The 24,734-nt window shown below is 43.8% G+C and overlaps 1 protein-coding gene across 1 annotated transcript in view; it reads left to right on the top strand.

Moving 5' to 3' along the window:
* The window catches only part of NPSR1 (neuropeptide S receptor 1), a 106,608-nt gene extending 98,858 nt beyond the window's left edge, over nt 1-7,750 (top strand). Inside the window, exons 7-9 of the mRNA XM_054019045.1 lie at nt 846-935; nt 6,967-7,150; nt 7,331-7,750. Coding sequence (XP_053875020.1) covers nt 846-935; nt 6,967-7,150; nt 7,331-7,421 — 365 coding nt within the window. The 3' untranslated portion in view covers nt 7,422-7,750. The remainder of the gene's footprint in view (nt 1-845; nt 936-6,966; nt 7,151-7,330) is intronic.
* Nucleotides 7,751-24,734: the final 16,984 nt, after the last annotated feature.

Here is a 24,734-nt window from a genome sequence, read left to right as displayed (position 1 = left end):
ATGAATAAGGGAAAATGTATGATTGATTACCTAAAAAAAAGAAAAGGATTATTTAAGGGAACTGAGAACAGAGCTTTTTAAAATTCTTCTTAATAAAATGCATTTAAGAAATTAATAGTAATTGTATTTTTCAAGGTCTTTTTTTAATGACAATTTCTAACACCTTTCACAAAATATCGCATGTAAAGTAGCATTGTTGTTGCTGGGTAAGTGGCTACCAGGGCCAAGATTTTCAAAAGTGATTAGTGATTTTGAGTGGCTCAGATGTACCTGGGATGTACCTGCCTGAAATGTACCTGCCCCAAAAATCAGTACAAAAAGTCAAAATCTCAATGAACATTTTTTTGAATGTATAAAAAAAACCTAATAATCCAAAGAAAAAAATATACAGATTGGGTCAACCTAAATATTTCATTTTGATAATTCTGAAATGTTTTGTTTAATTTTTGACCTTTTTTATTTTTAAACTTTTTTTAGTATAAATTAATTAAATTTTCAAGATGAAAACTCATTTTGAACCAGAAAACAACACTTAACATTTCAAAAATGTCAAAATGGCGACTGATAATTTTGAAACTTTTGTCCAAAAAAGTTTCAAATAGGAAAATCCATCACATCTCTGATCCTTTCCTGGGAAGTTTTGGTTTTGATGAATCAGCATTTTTGAAAATTAAAAATGTTTTTCAGAAGATTCCCATCCAGTTCTAGTGCTGAGCACTAGAGTGATGGACGTTGATTTCAATTAGTGGAAGGTTGGCCCGATTCTATAACTCCATCGATCCCTGCATTTCCTGCTAGTTAATTGGAAGTCCTGCATTTAACCTTTCGCCCTCTTATTTCCCCAGATGGCAAATTCTGTGCCAGCTACACCCATCGAGGGATCATATCAAAGGCTAAAGTTAAAGCTATCAAGTACAGCATTGTAATTATTCTTGGTAAGTGAAAACCATACAGTCGGTAGCTATATAGGAAAGAGAATGAAAAGAGCTGGTATAGATAAGAGAGGGATTTGACTGACTGTATTCCAGAATTTTGGTTACAATGTATTTATGGAAGAACTGCTCTTTTCGCTATAGACAATATAAATGGTTCATCAGCAAATAGTAAAGATATTTAGAAAATGTTTAATTGTGAATGACTTTAACTTGGAATTGTATTTGTCCAGTGTATGTGTATTATTACTTCCACAATGGCATGTGTCTTCATTGTGCTTTATGGACAAATAAAATACAGGTCCCTAACCCAAACTAGTTTCCACCCTTACAGGTCTAAACATGCACCCCTTGAAGACAAGGGCCCATAGTGCAGGATGTAGGGGTGCTCTTGCACCCCCTGGCTTGAAGCGGTTTCCATCATATATAGGGTTTACACTTTGGTTCAATGGCTTTCAGCACCCCCATTATACACATTGCTCCAGCACCCCTGTTAGGGCCAGATCCTCAGCTGAAATAAGCTGATGTAGCACCATTGACTTCAGTGGAACAAAACAGGTTACATCAGCTGTAGATGAGTCCCAAAGTGTCCCTGACTTCAACAGGAGCAGCAGCAACTCCAGTAGTCACTGGTTAATTGAGCTCATTATGTCCATAACATTCAGCGGAATAATTCCAGATCCTCTTCAGGGCTGACTATGGTGCCACAGTAGCAATAGGTAAAGACGGCATTTAATTACTAAACCTCCTTTTCAGTTGCTTACAGCTCTCCCAGAAAATGACCTTTTAGGCTGCAATTACTCAAGAGTTCCAGTTAGCATCCGCTGTGGATGTGGGCTTAGGTTTGTAGTGGATTTTTTTTCTTTTTTCTGACGTGCACACTTCTTCAATGTTGTTTGAAATAAGAGCACCATCTCATTTCCCATTAGACCATCCATCAGCCATCAGATGGTAACAGTTATTGGACTTGACTGAGCTGAGCTCAATTTGAATTGGCAAAATGATCCATATAAGAACTAAGTATTATTACATTACACCTCAATATTTACCACATCTGAGAGAGCCAAATAATCGTTTACCCAGAGAGAGACAAATAATCATTTTTATGGCAAATGTCTTCTCTATACCACTTATATCACATCCCTGTCTAGTTTCTCATCCTATACTCACAATTATGTAACTATTGTAATTATATTTTTAAATATATGTATTTTTGTATAAATCCAACTACTGTAGATATGTTATATACACAGGAGCACACTCACTATATATATTCCATTCACATTTAATGAGACAGCTTGGGGTGTGAGGTACCACCCAGTACAAGAAAAGCAAGCAGAATCTGATCCTTAATTAATTCACAGATAAATTAGGAGAGAGGTATAAAAGGGGACTGGCAACGAGATCATCCCTGCTGGCATAGCACTGAAAAGGAGAAAGAGGAACTCTACTCTCTTTCTGGAGTTAAATGAGAGCTAAGACTTGTGCAAACATAGCCACACAGACAGGCCCAGTGACGAGAGGGGGGCAAAGGGGGCAATTGCCCAGGGGCCCAGGGAATTTAAAAGGGCCTGGGCGCCCCTAGGCCCCGCTGCCGGCAGTGCAGCGGGGCTAAGGCAGGCTTCCTGCCTGCCCTCGCTCCGCACCATTCCCAGAGTAGCTGGCATGTCCCTGCAGCCCCTGGAATGGGGTCTCCGCGCATTGCCCTGGCTTGAGCATCAACTCTGCAGCTCCCATTGTCCAGGAACTGTGACCAATGGGAGCTGCGGGGGGGAGGGGCGGTGCCTATGGGCAGTGGCATGCGGAGACCCCCGGGCCCCCTGCCTAGGAGCCGCTGCCAGAGGGGTGTGCCGGTTGCTTTTGTGAGCTGCCCGAGGTAAGCACTGACCCCCTCCTGCACCCCAACTCCCTGTCCCAGCCAATAGCCCGCACTCCACACCCACGCTCAAACTCCCTCCCAAGCCTGACCCTGCACTCCCTCCCACACCTAAACCCCCTTCCACACCCCAACCCCCTAGCCCAGCCTGGTGAAAGTGAGTGAGGGTGGAGGAGAGTGAGCAAAGCAGGGAGGGGGGATGGAATGAGCAGGACAGAGGCATTATCTTTGCGCGATTAGACAGGTCTTTGGGTTTGTGAGATCAGACAGTTGGCAACCCTACCGGGGGGCACATGTAGAAGCCCTGGCCGTGCCGGAAGAGTATGCCCAACAGTGCAACTGGCAGCTCGCTGGGCACCAGCCAGCGCAGGCGCAGCAACACCCCCCCCCCCAAATGTCAAGCGGACACTGACTGCTCTGCCCAGGGGCCCGGAATTGCTGTTAGCGGGCCCACAGAGCTAGATGTTAGAATGAAAGTTCCAGTGGAAACATACTGAGTTTTGATCTCTCTGATAAGTTCAACTCCTTTCTAGAATGAGATTTTCTACTTTATCAAAGTATCATCTGACCTCATCCTCAAAGGAAACCTGCACAACGCTTTCAAAAGACAAGCCTGGGAGCTTAAATTCATAACTTTGCTAGACACTAAAAATCAGGGACTGAATAGATAGATACTGGGTTTATGGCTTATTATAATAATTTGCATGGCCGGCTCTGTTTTTTTTGCCACCCCAGACAAAAAAGCCGCCGCCCGGCCGCCCACCCCCCCGGGGGGGGGGGGAGGGCAGCCGGAACCCTGGGAGGAGGGCGGCGAGCCCCGGCCAGGGCTCGCCGCTCTCCCCCCGGCGGCCAGGGGGAGGGCGCCGGGGAGGGAGGGCGGCCAGAGCGCTGGGGGGAGGGCGGCGAGCCCGGCCGTGGCCCTGCTCTCCCCGGGGGCCGGAGCGCCGCGCCACCCCCCTCCAGGTGCCGCCCCAAGCACAAGCTTGGTGGGCTGGTGCCTGGAGCCGGCCCTGATAATTTGTAACCCACTAACAACTTTCCACCCACCCCTTTCCTCCCTATGACTATTGGGATGTGAACAGGCCACTTCACCTTGAATGGTTCCTTGAAATATGTGTTAACTACTTAGGCTAAACAATCTGTTCTATATTGTATTGAGCTATGACACTCTGATTAAGTTTCCCAAACTGGAAAAACAGCTTTGTGTAAGTTCAAAAGCTTGTCTCTCTCTCTCACCAACAGAAGTTGGTCTAATAAAAAATATTACCTCACCCACCTTGTCTCTCCTTACCCTCAGTCATTTAAAAAGAACTCTGTGAATGTTTAATAATGGAGGTAGTTGATGGATGTGTATGGTTGTGGCTCCATTGGATACAACTCTTCTCATTTATCTGATCTGCCCCCATCTCTCTCTGCATAGACCTACATGGTTCTCTCAGAGTTCTGCTCTGTAGTGTGCAATCATCTACTTCCCCACTTTCTGAACAATGGAACTCTGCTGGTGGCACCTGCGTTCAGAGCCTTCCACAATCCTTGCTTGTGCTGAAGTCTTTTGTTCTTCATGAGTGAATGTCGGATTTATGTATTACCATTTAAATTAACAAGCACACTGGAAGATTAAATGGTTGACATCGTCTGGTTTGAGACCTCGTTTGGCGATATTTACACCCCACAGTGTTCCTGATTAATATGTGAGGCATACACAATTCATGCATAAAAAGACACTGTGAAAACCACTGTACTTCGACTTCATTTTCTACTGTTCTATCTGCTGTGACTAAGAAGTGAAGACATCTGGGAAGCAGGGGGTGAAGAGAGAAAAGTTTAGCACTCTGATTCAATGCTAGAAGCATGCTGATTGCCCAAATGGGAACAGTGAGCTTTCCCTACCTCACTGCATAGCGGAGGTCTTGGTGCAGGTGTCATTCTGCATTCATTTCCTAGGGAGACAAAATTATATTAGTGGAATGATGATGCTGACACTGTATGGATATAAATAAAGGCTGCAGCACCCAAGGCTTGAGATTAGCTGGTAGTGCTACACAGGAAGACAATTGTAGCCATTTACTTATACAGCTGACACCCACGCCTGCATCTACAGATGGGTATTTTCATGGTAGCATACTCAGAGATGCACATACCCTTTCTCTTCAAGCACAGCATTTATACTGACATATTTTGTGGAAAAAATTATACTGTAGTTGCTTGTTTCATTGTTTAGTGCTAGCGTTTGCAAATACCAAAAACTTTTGTCTGAATCATGCTATTCACAAGAACAGAATCACAGCTATTTTTTTAAACTCATCTATGTGGCAATCAGGGCCGGCTCTAGGCACCAGCTTAACAAGCAGGTGCTTGGGGCAGCCAAGGGAGAGGGGCGGCACCTGCAGCAATTCGGGGGCGGCAGGTCCCTCACTCCCTCTAGGAGCGAAGGACCTGCCGCTGAACTGCCGCCGCCAATCGCGGCTTTTTTTTTTTTCCAATTGCCGCCGTTGATCGCGATCGCGGCTTTTTTTTTTTTTTGCTTGGGGCAGCAGAAATGCTGGAGCCGGCCCTGGTGGCAATAAAAGAAAGCCTTTGTTACAGTCTACTGCCTCTACAAGGCTGTCCATAACAGCGGCTAACCTTATTGAATGTTGAAGCTTATGCTCATTAAAAATGTCTGATTGGGATTTTCAAAGGAGACTCAGCAAGAGAGGTACATAAATCCCTTTGTACCATAGGTGTCAACTCCATGGGTGCACCCACCGGCCTAGACCAAGTGCACCCACTGGCAGAACTGGGGGTTGAGCTCCCCCAGGGCCCGGAGGAAGCCAGTGCCTGTGATTTCTACTTCACTGGATGTTGGGGAATTGGGGGTTAATACCCGGCATATATATATATAAGGAAAGCAGTTTGCACATTCCTTGCATATCTTGAATGTGCTCAGACAAGTGTCAGCTGAGAAATACAACAACATTCAAAGGTGGCAAAATGTAAGCTCAGGATATGCATTTGAGGGCAGGTCTATGCTTCAAACAGTGCAGCGGCACAGCTGCACCAGTGCACCTATGCCTCTATAGCATTTCAGAGAAGACACTGCTACGCCAATGAGAGAAGCTCTTCAGTGTAGTTAATCCACCTCCGTAAGAGGCAGTAGCTATGTCGATGGGAGAAGGTCTCCTGTTGACTTAGCGCTGTTGTAGCGTAGATTTTTCACACCCCATAGTGACGGAGTTATACCAATGTACGTTTATAGTGTAGCGCTTGCCTGAAATAACATTGTTTTGTTTTGAAGTATTCCTGGACATTGGGCAGCATGCTCTTTTCTGAGCCCACAGCTAGACATGCATTCACAGCCAATGAGTGATATTCTGTAGGGGTGAATTCCCCCATTCTAATGGCTCCCCATAAATCTTGACTCAACACACTTTGTGTGGGGGGCACTACATGAGGGCTGGGTAGGACAGAATCCATCCTGCGGGCAAGGCAAGAGGTAATTTTGTAGCCTGTTAATATCTGCTGTGACAGCTCTGGACTGGAATAGGGTACATGAACCATGCATGTTACATTATTGCAACCCTCCCTCTTCTTCTCCAAATCCTGCTTTCAGGGGTGGCCTCTGCTGAACTGGCATAGAGTACTCCCATGCATTCATTCTGTAGCACCCTCCAGCCACTGTGAAGAACCACAGCGAGTCTGTTGTGGTTTGGAGTGAGAGTGCAAAAGAGAGTCTTGTCTCTTACCCTACGTGCATCTTGTAAACATAGTGCAGTTAACATGGCGTTAGTTTTGCGGTGACTGAGTTTACACTGGCTGTTCGCACAGGGGACCATTAGCGCAGCCATTCACTGTATTTGATGATGTTTTAATTGGCTATTTATCCTTATGATTATATTTCAGTTGTCTAGTTCTCTCATAATGCCTAGATGTGTCTAGGGGGACCACTTTATGAATACACTTACTGGAAGAATCACAATATTTTATGGTTATTACAATTAAAATAAAGGAGCAGATATATGAAGATCTAATAACTAATCCCTTAACTAGGACTTTTTAATAGGGAGAGAGACTCTTGCGTAAGCAAACATATATGTGGCCAATCTGTTTTATGGTAATCTTCTTAAATACTCACCCCATCTAACTTCAGCATTTTAAATCTCCCTCTCTCTTTTGCAGCATTTGTTCTCTGCTGGAGTCCTTACTTTCTCTTTGATATCCTGGACAACTTCAATGTACTCCCTCAGACCAAAACACGCTTCTATGCATCTGTGATTATTCAAAATCTACCATCTTTAAACAGTGCCGTTAATCCCCTTATCTACTGCATCTTCAGCAACATCCTCTGCCGTCCTTTTTTTGGGTACTGCTTCGTTATTGCAGTAGCTGCTGTATATCAACTATTCTTCTTCCCTTAAAAAAAATTGAAATAAAATAAAATAAAAGGGAGGGGGGACATAAATACAATTTTTAAACTTTACCAATTGTGTGTAGATAATTCTATTTTTTTTATATTTTAATTTTTACCTTTTATTTCCTTTAGAAAAAGAAGAGCAAGAAACTTAGGGGGAACTTTCAAAGACCGAACTGATGGGCAGGAAATGCAGGCTGCGTCCAAGCCCGAATACATCTAGAGCGCATATATCAAGACCCTTGCTATTACTGCCTTGGGAATGCTGACATCTCATTCTTTCTCTGTAGCATTTGGATTTCAGAATGGCATTGCAAATTCTTTCACTGTCCACCCTATGGGCCAAATTCAGCCCTAGGATAAAGGAAAGTTGCATGCTCTTATGCCAAGACCGAATTTGGCTCTCTATTTCCAGGGAAGCTGTATCCAAGTACAGCTTGTATCCAAGCGGCGTACCTGAATGTAAATATATTTTATCTATCAGGATTTTCTATCTGTTTTTAAAGATTATCTTGTTGAAGCTATATACAGTTACCGGCTGATGTAACTTGTAAAGAGCATTTAGAGCTAATTACAGACAGGGGCCTTATTAATACATTTGCAATGAAGTGTTGGCATCATCTCAACTCAGACCACATTTAATTTATTGGTGAGATTTTGGTTTCTTTATATACCACGATATATGAAGTATACAAAAAGGCGGCGGGGGGGGGGGGGGATGGTAATTAATGGGTCAAAATCATCAGGGGATATAAACTGGTGTAGCACCATTGAAGCTTTAGAATGCCACTGATTTACAACAGATGTCGATCTTGCCCCACCTGTTTAAGTAAGAGCTACTGCAATATTTGTAAAACTACACCAGCGCAGATGGCTTAAATTGTTTAAAAAAATATGGAAGCCTCTAAATTGCAATGTAAAGCCAGATCCCACAAACACCTTTGTGAGTAGTCCCAGTGAAATCAACAGGACTATTTGTATCCATATTCCTGTTTGCCAAAGGTTATATTTAGTACAAGTGGTCACCTTTAACAACTGATGAATTGCCTTCAGCAACTAAAGAACTTTACCTCAGTTTTTGCTGTATTCTAGGTAGTCTCTATAGCAAATATGGGGCCGTTTATGTAATACTGCATATCAAGAGCTAATATTACCTATCTACTGTATCTAAGGCAAAATTAACACTAGCATCTACATGTTGCAAACTATGGGCAATATGGAATAGGATACCATTGCTGTCATTCTTGCATACCTTTGGGTAATTTTGGTAAATGCACTAGGTAAGCACAGTAATACCAGGTTGAGCTTGGCTCGCTCTCATTTGTGGACAGTAGTGCCAGTTTTCACAGAGCCTTTCATTCATTTACTGTACACACTACTGTTTATGCTGCTGGCCTTGTCTGCATTCTGTTGTTGCTGCTCCCACACACGTTCTTTACAATGACTGTTCCAGTAGACTTTTGACTCACTCCACTGATCTCTCAGTGATGTGATATTACAGTCTCGTTACCCACATATAAATCCTGCTCAGGATAAGCTCTTTATAGCCCATCTATATTTTAAAGATTCCTCTTTTAAGTAAGGCTAGGGATGGAGGTTTATTCAGGTTTCGACTGGTTCCAATTTCAATTAATTCCCCCTTCTTCTGCCCTCTGACTCCAAGCATGAATGCGGTTACCACCCTTTTACCTTTAAACACTGCCTAGTTTCTTTCCACCTCATGAACCTCTGATAAACCCCAAACTCCCGCCTCTTCCAACCTGAGATCCCATACAGTAGGCCTGTTCTTGCACTGCTGTGTCTTTGGAGTTCCCAGTGTAGGATCCAGCATCTCTCTCTCTCTGCTTGTCCTAGGCCTCAATAAATTGAAACTATTGTATGCATTCTAAAATGTGCTGTACACCCTGGAGTGCAAAAAAAAAAAAAAAAAGGCTGACTCTTCAAATGTAGGATGACGAGAAGAGGGGTCAAAGATAGGGAGACCCTATTGGGATGAATTGGTGGGATCTAAAGTGTAAGATCATTGGGACAAAGATTGTTCTCTTTGTGTTAGTATAGTGCTGACACAATGGGGATCTGACCTATTTAGAACCTTTAGACACTGCTGTAATGTAAGAACATAAGAAAGGCCATACTGGATCAGATCAATGGTCCATCTAGCCCATTGTCTCTGACAGAGCACTTATCAAGTGACCCTATTGTCCACTCCCAGCTTCTGGCAGTCAGTACACCCAGAGAATGGGGTTGTACCCCTGACCAACTTGACTAATAGCTACTGATGGACCTATCCTCCATGAACTTATCTAATTCATTTTTGAACCCAATTATACTTTTAGCCCTTACAATATTCTCTGGGAAAGAGTTCCTCTGATTGACTGTGCGTTGTGTGAAAAAGTACTTCCTTATGTTTGTTTTAAACCTGCTGCCTATTAATTTCATTGGCGACTCCGGGGTCGTGTGTTATGTGAAGGAGTAAATAACACTTCCCTATTCACTTTGTCCACACCATTCATGACCTCTATCATATTCCCCCCCTTAGTTGTCTTTTTTTGTAAGATGAACAGTCTTTTTAATCTCTCCTCATATGGAAGCTGTTTCATACCCTTAATCATTTTTGTTTCCCTTCTCTATACCTTTTCCAATTCAAATATATCTTGTATGAGATAGGGTGACCAGAACTGCACGCAGTATTCAAATTGTGGGCATACTATGGATGATATAGTGGCATTATAATATGTTTTGTCTTATCATCTGTCCCTTTCCTAATGGATCCTAACATTGTTAGCTTTTTTGACTGCTGCTTCAGGATCTATTGGAAGGTTCAGATAAGGAAATTCTCATTAAAGGAACCCAGGGAACAGGGAGGTGCAAGGGGACTATTGGCGAATTACAAGAAAGGAGGCAGAAGTCAAGCAACGCACTGTCAACTTGTGGAACTCCTTGCCAGAGGATGTTGTGAAGGCCAATACTGTAACGGGGTTCAAAAGGGAGCTAGATAGATTCATGGAAGATAATCCATCAATGGCTATTAGCCAGGATGGGCAGGAATGGTGTCCTTAGCCTCTGTTTGCCAGAAGCTGGGATTGGGTGACAGGGCACAGATCACTTGATGATAACCTGTTTGTTCATTCCCTTGGGGCACCTGCCATTGGTCACTGTCAGAAGACAGGATACTGGGCTTGATGGAGCTTTGGTCTGACCCAGTATGGCCGTTCTTATGTTCTATTAATTAGAGGGTCATGGAGAAGTATAGAGTGGAGCCTCAAAGTTAGGATGAACATCAGAAATTAACTTTTTATGGTTCAGACTTGTCAAATCCAGGACTAGGCCATAGACAGTGATCCACCACGTTTCCATCATTTAGAATTCCCTTCCATAAGCTCTCAGGGAATCTTCCTTGCTTAGTGTTCTCAAATGCAAAACTCAATGGTGTCAAAGGGCTTGGCTACACTTGCAAGTTAGAGTGCATTAAATCAGCCCCAGGCACCATAACTCCTGAGGTGTCCACACTGGCAAGGCACTTAGAGCGCCTGAACTCTGCTGCTGGAGCGCTCCTGGTAATCTACCTTCACGAGAAGCATAGAGCTTGCTGCATCCCGGCTGGAGCACCACGGTGTCAGTGGGGACAACATGTTGCATTACTGAGCTGTGATTGGCCTCCAGAAATGTCCCATAATCCCCTGAAGTCAAGTAGCCACTCTGGTCATTGTTTTGAACTCGGCTGCAGGCATGGGGATATCCCCTTTCAAAGCTCCGTTTCTGACAGCTGGCTGCTTATCTGCTCCGGAACACTAAGCAAACCATTACTGTGGAATGCTGTTGCTGCCGAGGCAGGCGTGTTTGTGGGGGGGGGGGGGGGGGAGGGGGGGGCTGATGTCAGGGTTTCCCCCTGCTGCTATCTGAACTTACAAGACAGCATGCTGACCCTCAAAACACACTGTCTCTCCCCACATGTACACCCAACATATTCCCTCTCACACTTCTCACCCCCTCATTTGAAAAGCAGTTGGCAATCTAATAGGATACCCATGGAACAATGGGATTGGGAAACCTGCATCATGTGATGCTGTGCCTGCCCCATTAGGCATTGCAACCCCTTCCAAAGTATGCTGCCGTCACTTGCACACTGGGATAGCTACCACAGCGCACTGCTCTCTGTGGCGTTGCAAGAGCTGCTAATGTAAACATGCTTCACAGTCACAAGGAGCAAGTGTGAACACACAGCAGTGCTTCCCCTGCTGCTGTCTCTGAGGGCTGGTTTAACTCCCGGCGCTGGTTTAACTCCCGGCGCTCTGCGTCTGCAAGTGTAGCCATAGCCTTACTGATTTAGCTGGTGGGCTAGCTATATTGATTTCAATATTTATTTTGTTGTAAGGCCTCGTAAAATGTTTGCATGATACTGTACTCTGATCAGTTCTATTGCACTGTATATTGTACTATAAATTCTGATCTGAGTTTATTTCTCCTCCTACAAGATTTGCATTTCTATGTAAGTGGAATGTGTTTAAATAGTTTATAAGGGTTTTTATAATCCTTTACAGTCAGCTTGGTCCCTGCAAAGAAATCTGAATAAATCTTATTTGCTTATGTATATTACAGTAGTCATTTTTTTTTTAAACTAGTAGGTACAAGGCATCTCATTTATGGTTTATATGTTCTCGTAAGACCAAGATAATCAATAAGAATATCCTTTCCATAATTAAAAAGCTCACTTTAATTAAAACAATGAAGCGACACAATTCCTCATAACAGAGTCACTTTAAACAGACTGCATGTAAGGATTAGATAATAATATTTCCTATTTGCAGTTATTTACAACCTGGAGAAGGGGGGTGACATTTTTCAGGCTGAACTTGGCTTTAGCCTGTGAGGTTTTGTTTGTTTGTTTCTTTTCTGATGTAAACACACACATTTTCTACTTTTAAATTCTTAGCACATTTTAGAAATATATTATCTACATTTCAAATATTCTGCGGGGCTCCAGGAAAGTCAAACAGATTTTCATTTGACAAATTAATTTAAGCCCCAAGTCTGCAAACTGACACTTGTGCTTCACGTTAAGAACATAAATAACTCCCATTAAAGTTAAGCACATGTGTAAGTGTTGGCAGGCTCTGGGCCTCAAGCTTTATCTGAAACCAGTCACCATTTGGTTTCAGAGTAACAAAGTTATTGTTATTTTGATCAAGCACAATTCTGTACCAGCTGCCATTTTCATGATAACATAATTTTGAATTGACTGTGGACCTTATTCTGAAGCCCTTATCCGCGTGAGCATCTACCTGCTTAAATGGCTCCATAATAATTATATCTGAATGCTGCCCAAGTATTTAAAAATAGCAATAATAAATTTCTCTTAGGCCAGGTCTACCCGTACAGCGCTACAGGAGCACAGCTGTACTAATGCCACTGCAGCATGTCTGGTGACAACATTCTATGCCAACATTCTATCCCTGCGGCATAAAAGCACACCTCGGCGAACAGCAGAACTGTGCACACAAGTGGTTGTGTCCGTGTAACTTATGTTGCTTAGGAGGGTGGTTTATTCACCCCCCTGAGCAACATAAGTTATGCCGACATAGGTTGTAGTGTAGACAGCCTCCCATACAGGTCTTTCTTTTTTATTTCTCTTTGTTGTGTGTGTGTGTATGTGCGCTGTGTGAAAAGCTAAGCCAAAGAGATGAGTTTTGCATTTATCTCTGAAAGAGGTTAGTTCCATGATTATTCTTACCTCTTGCAGGAATGAGTCCCCTGATCCAGGGCCAGCTCTAGTTAAAGATTTGCCTTCTGCATTCACAAGCCACTCCCTCTTGGGTGGCGGTTTCATTGTTCCACTGCAATATACTTGTCATGGCAGATCCCAGTTATGTCAGGTGATGCGATCTCTCCAGTAGCTAGGGCCAATCTCATGCAGGGCTTTGAATATCAGGTCAGAGACACTGAACATCATGAAAAGTAGAACATTCAGGTGATCTGTCCATAGACCCATAGAAATATAGGACTGGCAGGAACCTCAGGAGGTCATCTAGTCCACCTCCCACTGCAGAATGAAAGCGAATTCAGAAACAAAATTTTCCACAGAATGGAAATTCCAGTTCCCTCATAGCTTGAGATATTAGAAGGCCTGAATGAATTAAGTGTTATGGTTCTAGTGTTCTGAATGTTCCTCTCAGCTTGGCTATTGTAGGCATTCAGCATTTATTGCTAGTGGGGTTGATCTCTGCAGCTCTTGAAGTCTCAAATGAGCGGGGTGCATAATTTACTTCTGGGGGAATTCTGCCCCAGTCCTCAATGCAGAATTTGCTCAGAAATTAATGTTCTGCACAGAATTTTTTTTCCTCTATAGAATTGGCTCTGCAGAGATGGTGGCCACCACTAGGATACCCAGCAGAGCCCAGCTTCCCAGCTCACAAATAGAAGACCCTGCCAGGGGGAGGAAGGAGCTGGAGGGTTCCCAGCAACTGCAGATCCCAGCATATCCTGAAGGAAGAAGGTGGTGTGCAGGAAAATCCACACAAGCCCAGGACCCAGCATCAGGTTGTTTCTCCCTCAGGATCCCTGGGCTCTGGGGGGAGGTAGGTGGGGTGGGGTAGGGGATGGGTTCCCCCCATGGTGCCATCTGGAACTGGGGTACCACAGCCCTCTGACCCACCAGCCTGGGCTCGCTCTCACGGTGCTGCTGTGACAAGCTGCAGACCTGCTCCTGGTCCTACGCTTCCACCAGCATTCACACAGGTAGGGACACAGCCAGTTACAGTTACGTGCAGGCTCTCTGACTAGCCACTGCATGAACCAACAGTAGAAAGGCCCGGCTTGACAAAGCCCTGGCTGGGATGATTTAGCTGGGAATTGGTCCTGCTTTGAGCAGGGGGTTGGACTAGATGACCTCTTGAGGTCCCTTCCAACTCTGATATTCTATGATTCTATGAAAGGCTACAGCCAAGGTAATTCTCAGCTCCCCAGCCACTCACTCCCTCCAGAGCATAAACCCAAAATTATACTGTCTTGTACTGCACAGGGATTTGTACAGTGTAAACTCAGAGTTCGCCCCTCCCCTCAATGTGGAGAGGAATATACAACAGCCTTTGCCCCTTGAGCTAGGATTTCCCATGCACTTTACTCCAATTCACTGGTTTAGATAAAGCAAAAACAAGTTTCTTAACTACAAAAAGATAGATTGTAAATTATAAGTGATAGCAAACAGATCAAAGCAGATTATGATATGGTTATGGCATAATTATGATGCATTTTGTACAAGATGGGTTATGTGAGGTGTCATTGAGCAAATCATAACTTTTCCAATATGATTATCCTGTTTGTATGCATGTATCATTTTTGTATCTGAAGTTATGAATATTGACTATGTATCTCTATTTCAAATGTAGTGACACCACCTAGTTTGCGTTTTTTGTTTATTTACTAAGTCTAACACACTAGTTAAACTACTACCCTGTTTCCCCGAAAATAAGACAGTGTCTTATATTAATTTTTGCTCCCAAAGATGCGCTAGGTCTTATTTTCAGGGGATGTCTTATTTTTCAGAAATGAAAAATGCCTTATTATCGGTGGATGCCTTATTATCGGGGAGGTCTTATTATCGGGGGGATGCCTTATATTACAACGAGAGGCAAAACTGTAAGTAGGCCTTATTTTCGGAGGATGTCTTATTTTCGGGGAAACAGGGTAGTTCATATTCAGTTTCTCAGCCTGAGAGAGGATACAAGCAGGCTGAAGATTCTTAAGGGACAAGCTGCGTTTGCTTTACAGCTTGGAATCCCCAGGTGTTTCATACACAGGCTAGACATCCCTTTAGCCTGGGTCAGGCACTTCCCCCAGTTCAGTCTTTGTTCATCAGGTGTCTCCAGGAGTCTTCTTGTGTTGGGAGTGAAGAAACCCCGATTATGTCACTCCCTGCCTTACATAGCTTTTGCATATGGCGGGAACCCTTTGTCCCAAACTCAGTTTGTGGAAAAACACTAACATCCCAAGATGGAGTCCAGAGTCATGTGGCCTGGTCACGGGCCCTTGCATACCTTGCTGAGTCATAGCAGCCATTACTTACGGGCTTTCTGGAGCATTCTCAGGAAGGCTCACCAGGTGGGAGATGAAGCTTCTTCTAAGGCCTATTGTTTTCCCTAATGTCTCATTACCCTGAATAGACCCTTCCCAACCAGCTATCTAGACTGAAAGCATCTTGTTTAGTGGGTGTCACTACATTTGAAATAGAGATACATAGTCAATATTCATAACTTCAGATACAAAAATGATACATGCATACAAACAGGATAATCATATTGGAAAAGTTATGATTTGCTCAATGACACTTCACATGACCCATCTTGTACAAAATGCATCATAATTATGCCATAATCGTGTCATAATAATATAGCTATGAAGACTATGGGGTGCAGTGTCACAGGGGTTTCTTTAACTCTCTACTCCTGGGGGAATTTTTGTGTGTGTCTGTATTGTTACAGACAAAGTTACTTACAGGTATTTTGAAATAAATTACCAAAATAATTGAAAGTGGTGCGATTGTATAGCATTATTTTGACAAATAAAATATGAAGAATTTTGCAAAATTTTAAAATATTGTGCACAGAATTTTTAATTTTTTTGGTGCAGAACTCCCCAAGGAGTAAAATTGGGCCTAAAATTACTGGAATTTAATACAGTTCCTGATATTTTGGTACAATAAGCTTTACAGGTCATTTTTAAGAGGTTAGTTTGTTACCCAGGGTTTTCAGAACCCAAAGCTGTTTCTCTCCAGGTGGTGTCAGGAATAAAATCAATCGGAACACAGTACTTCCGTCTGATAAAAGATTGATATATGCAAGCACGCTCTTATCTAAAACTACTATTTATTGGATTTTAAGCACACATGGTTTAGGACATCCCAGATATAGTTACCCACAATCTGAGATGGTTTCAAATAATCAGCCAGGCTTCCCGGGGCCCTCTTTCCATCCAGCAGATGGGGAGTTTAGATGTCAGCTCCTTGCCCAAATAAAAGCTCCCTCGGACTGCTCTGAGGTATTTACTAATCCAGGGGTCGGCAACCTTTCAGAAGTGGTGTGCCGAGTCTTCATTTATTCACTCTAATTTAAGGTTTCATGTGCTGGTAATACATTTAAACATTTTTAGAAGGTCTCTTTCTATAAGTCTATATTATATAACTAAACTATTGTATGTAAAGTAAACAAGGTTTTCAAAATGTTTAAGAAGCGTCATTTAAAATTAAATTAAAATGCTGATCTTACGCCACCAGCCTGCTCAGCTCACTGCCGGCCTGGGGTTCTGTTCACCTAGGCCAGCAGCAGGCTGAGCAGGGCCTGCGGCCAGGACCCCAGACCTGGGGGGGGGCGGTTTCAGGGGTCCAGGGCAGAAGGCTGGAGGGTGCAGGGCAGAAGGCTGGGTGCTCGGCTTGTGGGGGTTCTCCCAGCCCCCTGCCCTGAGCGGCTCAAGGCAGGGGGCTGGAAGGGATATGCCCTGTTCCACCCGCTTCCCCCAGGCTCCATCCCTATCTCTCTCTGCGTCCTCTACGGAGCGGTGTGCACGCTGCCTCTCTTCCCCCGCCCCCTTGCTAGGGCCATCAGCTGATTGGCGCAGGAAAGGAGAGGGGGAGGGGCAGGAAAGCACCACGCTGGGGGAAGAAGCAGGGGAGGGGGGAAGCTTGGCTGCTGCAGAACCAAGCTTCTGCCTCCTGACCCCACAGGGAAGAGCGGTGGGAGAGGGGGGGGGCTGAGGGCTGGGACCGCGGCAGGGAGCTGCGTGCCACTCAGAATCAGCTCGCGGGCCGTGTTTGGCATGCGTGCCATAGGTTGCCGACCCCTGTACTAATCTATAACTCTAACAAAGCACAGAACCTATAGTGACTCTTAGTGGGTCAGCATAATAACCTCTGCTGGGTCATCAATTCTCCTAATTTCAAATCAACAATTATCTCAAAACAGTTCTAGTATTTCTAGCCATAACAACAATATGTCAGGGGCACCTATAACCAAGGTCGCTATTCACTCACTATCCTCCCTGATTAACAAATTGCAGCTGTCTGATCTTGCCTCATAAAGGCCTAAGATTTCCTTAGCTATGTGATGTTTGGTTTTCAGCTGGCAGTGGCTGAACATACAAAATGACTGCAGTACTGTCAAGTTCTGGGGTACACTAAAGAATGTCAAATTCTGGGGTAACGAGTTTATTCTTTAAAGATGATGAAAAATTAATAGAGTCAGTTTTCAACAAGACCCTCTACTGAAAGTACAGGAGTTAGTAGGCTGAAAAATGACAATAGTGCAAAAGGCAGTTAGGTCAAGATTTTCTAAAGTGATTAGTGATTGTGGGTAACACCAACATGAAATACCTTAAAGGGGCTTGGTCTTCAGAGAATAGGTTTGCAGCACTTTCTGAAAAGCAGGCCTCTTTAAGGTGTCTCAAGTTAGGCAGTAAATTGTTAGTCAGTTTTGAAAATCTTGGCCATATCACTTTTTATGATGAGAGTGCAGTGGAATTAATTTTATCTGCCACTGCAGCCAGCCCACAACAGAACATCCCATGTGCTCTCTGAAACGGGCACAATGAAGAGAGGGGCCCAAGGGGGCCCAGGACCCCCTTGGGAATAGATGTGAATCAGGCTTCAGGGCAGAAGCTGCAATGGGTCCACCTGGCCCTACTTGAGGCTATCCAGGGCTCGAATGCTTCAGAACTGCACTGCTCAGGGGTCTGCACACAACACTCAGCTCTGGTGGCCTTTGGTGCCTCCCTTTGGCTGGGTGGCTCCATGGCATGGGCATTGTGGTGTGGGACTGTGCACCCTGGGCCCTGCCCGCAGCTGATCCAGCCCAGCATGGAGCCACTGGGGGGCGGAGTCTACAATGCAGAGCTGCTGGAGCGATACAAGTTGCTAATTCAGCAGGGGGACTCCATCTTTGAGGTGGGGACCCCAGGCGGGGAGTAGTGGTGGGAGGGACCTGAGCCTGATGGGCACTCGACAGCATGACTATGGTTAGAAAGGAAAGCCCTCCATACTTCTACTTCTGTGCAATGGTTCTAACTCCATCACATGCTCGGCCCCAAGGAGACACTCCCCCCTCCAATCAGCATTTTTTGAGCCTTCTCCTTAGGAAAATTCTGGTTGTGACCCTGGTCTGGAAAACATGATAAAAATGGGAGAACTGCTAAAGGACTTCCAAAAATCATGATTATGTGCAGCCTTTGTAAAAACAATAGCAAAAAAATCATTGCACTCTATTTTGTTCCAAAGGAAGAATATATTCAACAGAGAAAATTAAACTAGTGCAGAAACTTCATGTTTAAAACTAACCACCAAGATATTTTCTGCTTCCATAAGCAGGAATTTTAGATTGTTCACAAACAATGTTGGTCTTTGAAACACGACTGATTTAGAATTTGAATACATCTTTTACCTTGCACTAAAAACTGCTGCATTTCCTTGAACAGATGCAATTTATTTTTTACACAACATTCAATTTAGAGAAGAGTTATGCTAGGCAAATGGTTCTTCGGATACATTTTTGTCATATTTTTGGTGACATCTTAGATGGGCTACTATAAGGTGGGTGCATAACTGGCTGGATAACCATACTCAGAGAGTTGTTATTAATGGTTCCCAATCCTGCTGGAAAGGTATAACAAGTGGGGTTCCGCAGGGGTCTGTTTTGGGACCGGCTGTGTTCAATATCTTCATCAACGACTTAGATATTGGCATAGAAAGTACGCTTATTAAGTTTGCAGATGATACCAAACTGGGAGGGATTGCAACCGCTTTGGAGGACAGGGTCATAATTCAAAATGATCTGGACAAATTGGAGAAATGGTCTGAGGTAAACAGGATGAAGTTTAACAAAGACAAATGCAAAGTGGTCCACTTTGGAAGGAACAATCAGTTTCACACATACAGAATGGGAAGAGACTGTCTAGGAAGGAGTACGGCAGAAAGGGATCTAGGGGTTATAGTGGACCACAAGCTAAATATGAGTCAACAGTGTGATGCTGTTGCAAAAAAAAAAAAAAAAAGCAAACGTGATTCTGGGATGCATTAACAGGTGTGTTGTGAGCAAGACACGAGAAGTCATTCTTCTGCTCTACTCTGCGCTGGTTAGGCCTCAACTGGAGTATTGTGTCTAGTTCTGGGCACCACATTTCAAGAAAGATGTGGAGAAATTGGAGAGGGTCCAGAGAAGAGCAACAAGAATGATTAAAGGTCTAGAGAACATGGCCTATGAAGGAAGGCTGAAAGAATTGGGTTTGTTTAGTTTGGAAAAGAGAAGACTGAGAGGGGACATGATAGCAGTTTTCAGGTATCTAAAAGGGTGTCATAAGGAGGAGGGAGAAAACTTGTTCATCTTAGCCTCTAAGGATAGAGCAAGAAGCAATGGGCTTAAACTGCAGCAAGGGAGGTTTAGGTTGGATATTAGGAAAAAGTTCCTAACTGTCAGGGTGGTGAAACACTGGAATAAATTGCCTGGGGAAGTTGTGGAATCTCCATCTCTGGAGATATTTAAGAGTAGGTTAGATAAATGTCTATCAGGGATGGTCTAGACAGTATTTGGTCCTGCCATGAGGGCAGGGGACTGGACTCTATGACCTCTCGAGGTCCCTTCCAGCCCTAGAATCTATGAATCTCAGTCTCAGTATAAAAATGTTTATCTGTTAACACACACACACAAACACAGATGGCTGATTTCACAAACTGCACAGAGTATGGTGGTAGATAACACCTCAATGGGAGCAGGATTGGGACCAAAGTGCATGATAGATACACAGACATGGCAAATAAGGGCCTCAGTCCTGCAGTGAGGTCCATGTCTGCAAATCCCTGTGCCTGCAGGGAGCTTCATTTACTTCAACACAGCTCCATGGGAACACAGTGATCTGCCGGCATGGAGCTCAATACAAGATCAGGGTCATTTAGAGAAAAGCCCCTCTTTAATTTAAACATTGTTGTTTACTGAGGCATTAAAATAAAGCAAGGAAGGATTTTTCTCTCTTTCAGTAATAGCTGTGCACAACAGGTGAAATGTGTCATGAGGCTGGTTTCACCTTATTCTGAAACTTGTTAGTGGCTACTTCCAGAGGTAAGACACTGAACTAGGTTAACCATTAGCTTGATCTGGAATGGAAACACCTATGTGGCTATAAAGCCTGCCTTTAAAACTATCAGGTCACAGCAAAACTTCAGCAGAACATCTAGCAACTGATCTTTTCTATGTTCAAATCATCAGTAAAACATTCAAACTCTTATTCTTTTCTGCCTCATTCCCTCACCCCCCAGATAATACCAGACAGTGAAAAAAAACCAACCCACTATTTAACATTAAAAGTATATGCCATAATATCAAAATTATTCCAAAGCAGTGATCTTTAAAAAACAAACTAGTTACAGTCAAGTATTAAGGGGTTTGCCACAATAGTAAATTCACGCACACTCAAGGTTTTATGAAATGGTGACTAAGAACCTGTAATCCCACATATGTTATTCATTACATGGTTGGAGAACAGTATGTACTGGAAACTGGTGGCTAATACTAAAGAAACATGCACGTACATGAGCTAAAGGAGGCACAGATTAAATACAATTTTGATGCCTTTAAGGTTTTGGATCTTTCAAAATTCAACACAGACAATTTAATATAAGTCATATTCCCTAGATCACATTAAAAGCTGAAAGGCCCTTTATGAAGCCACCAGAGTGAGAACAATTTATTTCTCTTAATTACCAAATAGCTGAATGATAGACAGTACCTAAAGAATTCTCATTAAGACTCTGTGGCTGAATCCTCTCATTTGTAAGCACAGAATTACTAAGAGGTAGAGCTTTTAAAAGTATAGAAAGGAGTCATTGCCCTGTGTAGATAGGACACTGAAGGAAATGTACTAAAACTGTGTACAGGTTATATTAGGTTCTGCAATGATAGTTAAAAGGTGATTATTCTGTATAATGTTTGTAAGATGCTTAAGGTATGTTCAAGTCTGAATGCAGGACCCTTTACCAAGCAATTCAATTCAGTTGTTTATTCAGAAATATTAGCCAATTCCTGTGCACATTATGGCTGGATTATGACACCCTCATCAGATGTTTATCCTTAGGTCAGGGCCTATCCACAGACTGTAGTGCCACTCTTTGTGAGCAAAGGTGACAGAATCCGGCCTTACAGGCCAAGAAATGGGCAAATATTTCTGAATTCCTTCTTGAGTTACCTGGGAGCAGGCAACACTCACCTGTGTGCCGAGATGCTTGATGTTGCTAACAGTAAAGGAGATCCTGAGTATCCCGGTGGTGATGCTGGACAGGGGAATCCTCTATCCACTCCACTGCTACAGTCCTTTTATTTAGAAAGGAAATTAATCTTAGGAGTGCCTCCACCCCTGACTGGGTCCTGTACACACACACTAGCATGCCTTGGAAGCCTTTAGGAATAAAGCTGTGCTAATCTATGCCATGGCTCTAGCCCAAAAGTACCAGTTATAATCAATAGACACCCAGTATACTCTTAGATTAAAGTTAACACACTTTTACTTAACAATTTAGAAAAACATGATCTAACAGCCTGAGATTAATTAGAATGTCATAACCAAATTTAAATCAATAGGGGGCACCTTCAATACATCAATTAATAAATGCAATTTGCCATAGTAAATGAAACTGAATCAACTTGCATTTACTAGGGCACCATTTACCCAACCCCTGAACATGCACTCTTAAGTTCAGAGTTCTAGATGCTGGCATGGGCATGCCTGAAGATCTTGAAGCTGGGGACAGCACTCTGTTGGTCCAGCCAAATAGTCCAGCCAAGGTGACAAGGGGCAGAGCGATTCTAACCTGGGCTCATTCCAAGGTGCATAACCCATCTGAACATAGGAGTTGTTATAACCAGAGCTCAGTAACCATGGATCCTGGTTAGACAATAAAATCACTTCATCTCTTCTCAGATTCAGGGAAACCCCTTAAAGTCCCTTTGCTATCTCCCTTCCTCAGGAAGCATTTTCACAAACAATATAGGCAGCGGTTACGCAGACGACTTGCACTGCATGCCAACCTCAGTCAGTTCTGGGCACAGCCATAGTCGCTGCCCTGGCTCCAGTGAAGCCCAGCAATAGCCTCCTTGGCTCCCTGGTTGGTCAGAGCCCCAGCAGTTTCTCAGCAGCAGCTCCTTGCTGAGCTCCACAAAGCAACCTCCCATCCCCCGACCAGGATCTCAGCTCTCCACAAAAATGGAGCCCACCACATGCTTGCTTTGCATCTAACACAACTACCAGGCTCCCCTCACCCTTGAGAGACTTCCACTTAATCTTCCCCAAGCTATCATGGGATTGCAGCACTCAGGATCGTCCCGACCAGAACACTCCTAATTAAGTTCAGAGGCCTCTCTAGTGGAGGGTACCTACAGAATGAATTCAGTTTCCTTTGTGTGGCACCCTTCATTCATGTGTATGCTCTATGCACTTTATAATTAAGGCTAAGGTTTTGTCACAGCAATTTTTAGTAAAAGTCAGACAGGTCACGGGCAATAAAAAAAAAAAAAAAAGAGTATGGAAGCCCGTAACCTGTCTATGACTTTTACTAAAAATAACTGACAAAATGGGAAGTGGGGGGGATCCAGTAACCACCACTGCTGAGGCTCCAGAGTCCCCCCCATGGTGACTGGGAGCTCCTGGGCTGGTGGTGGGGAGCTGCTGGGAGCCCCTGCTGCCCACAGCAGCTGAGAGGTCTGGGGCCCCCACTGTATGGTTGCCAGGTGTCCGGTTTTCGACCGCAACGCCTGGTCAAAGATGGACTCTGGTGGCACCGGTCGGCATTGCTAACCGGGAGGTTAAAAGTCCAGTATACGGCGCAGCAGGGGCCGGGGATAAGGCAGCTGCTCCCAGAACTGGCCACCAGGTCCCTGTGGCCTGTAGGCGCTGGGGCGGCCGAGGACTGCGAGGCTCCCCGTGCTGTCTGTGCCCCGAGTACAAGCTCCACTGTTCCCATTGGTTGGGAGTCACGACCAATGGGAGCTGTGGGGGGCGGCACCTGCAGGCACAAATGCAGCACGCACCACACAGAGCCAACTGGCTGCCCATGCACCTAGAGACCGCAGGGACCTGGCGGCCGCTTCATTGGTTATTGAATGGATCTACTAATGGGCAGAGTGAAAGTTGTTTGGGTGACAAGTAAGGCCAATCATACCCATCAGCAAATATTTGAGGGTTGTAAACAATGAGGCAGAGACATTATTGATGATGGAAGAAAGTGATATTACAGCAGATGAAGTTAAGAAATAAGAGAAATTAGGATGAACATCAAGAAAAACTTCCACACCAAAAAATAGATTGGATTGTGTTCCAGTTTTCCCAAGAAGGAACCAGATTCTCTAATTACTTCCAATATACTGTTATACTCTAATTACTTCCAATATACTGTTAATTGACTAGCCTGGGTCAGTTAAATATAAATACATAGCAATGATATTACTACTTTATGGTCATACAGTACTGGTGATATTGGGGGAGAGGGATGGTCTTCTGTAGAAGTGTTCTCCATGGATATGTTATAAGAGAAAAGAAAGCTTAAGAAACAAGAATACAGCTGTGAAGTAGCACAGGAAAGTGGCAGAAGTGTTAACAAGTAACACATTCGTCCAGATTATACTGTCAGGATTTGTAAGCAAGGCCCAAAAGTAAATTCTTAAAGGATCATACACTTGAACTAATATCTTGGAAACCATTTGACTCTGTTGTTTGAGCCATCTGTCACACTAATGTGCACTAAAGAGTGTTCTCAAACTGAGTCTAGTGGCCTTTCCTAGCTTGAGCCCACACTGAGGGAATAGGCTATGAAGGGACATATATTTATAAGCCTGAGTGTGCTGTTATTATTATGCATGGGCTATAATTTTTTTATCTATGTGACACAGAGAGAAAAAAGGTGCTTTTGATTTTTAAGGAAGCAGTGACTTCAGTGTCCTAGCGTTTGAGATACCAGTAAACAGTTCTGCATACTGCACAATTAACTTGCCATTGGGCATTAAACCCTCCTGATACTCAGGGGTTATGGAGTCCATCCATTCCTGTCTTGCTATAGGTTGACAAACACTGGTCAGTAGGGGAGATTAGTTAGCCTGACGTATTACTACAACAAATGCTTCACTCAAGTCTCAAAAACATGAGTACGATACTTGTTTACAAATACTTGACTGTGGAGTCAAAGAAAGGACTCCTAGAAAGTTCTCTACAATAAATGGAAATGGCATTTTGGGAACCCAGCGTTACACCTTTATAGCTATTTACTTATTCTGAGCCATATCCTCAGCTGGGGAACATCAGCTTCAGTGGAACTATGCCAGTTTACACCAACCGACACTCTGGCCTTGCATCAGTTCATTAAGGAATATGCCTGTGAATCATTTTGAACTACTACAACCAGGGTTTGCAGACTCGCTGGAGCCCAGGGCAGAAATAAAGGGGTAGGCTCCTACCCCACCCTCACTTATCTGCTCACACATTGGATTTCTGCAAGGTGTGGGGGCCCCTGTGGTGT

The sequence above is a fragment of the Malaclemys terrapin genome, chromosome 2 (assembly GCF_027887155.1).
Source record: "Malaclemys terrapin pileata isolate rMalTer1 chromosome 2, rMalTer1.hap1, whole genome shotgun sequence".
Taxonomy (NCBI): domain Eukaryota; kingdom Metazoa; phylum Chordata; order Testudines; family Emydidae; genus Malaclemys; species Malaclemys terrapin.
Note: the sequence above shows the minus strand (reverse complement) of the source record. Positions and strands in the feature narration are given on the sequence as shown.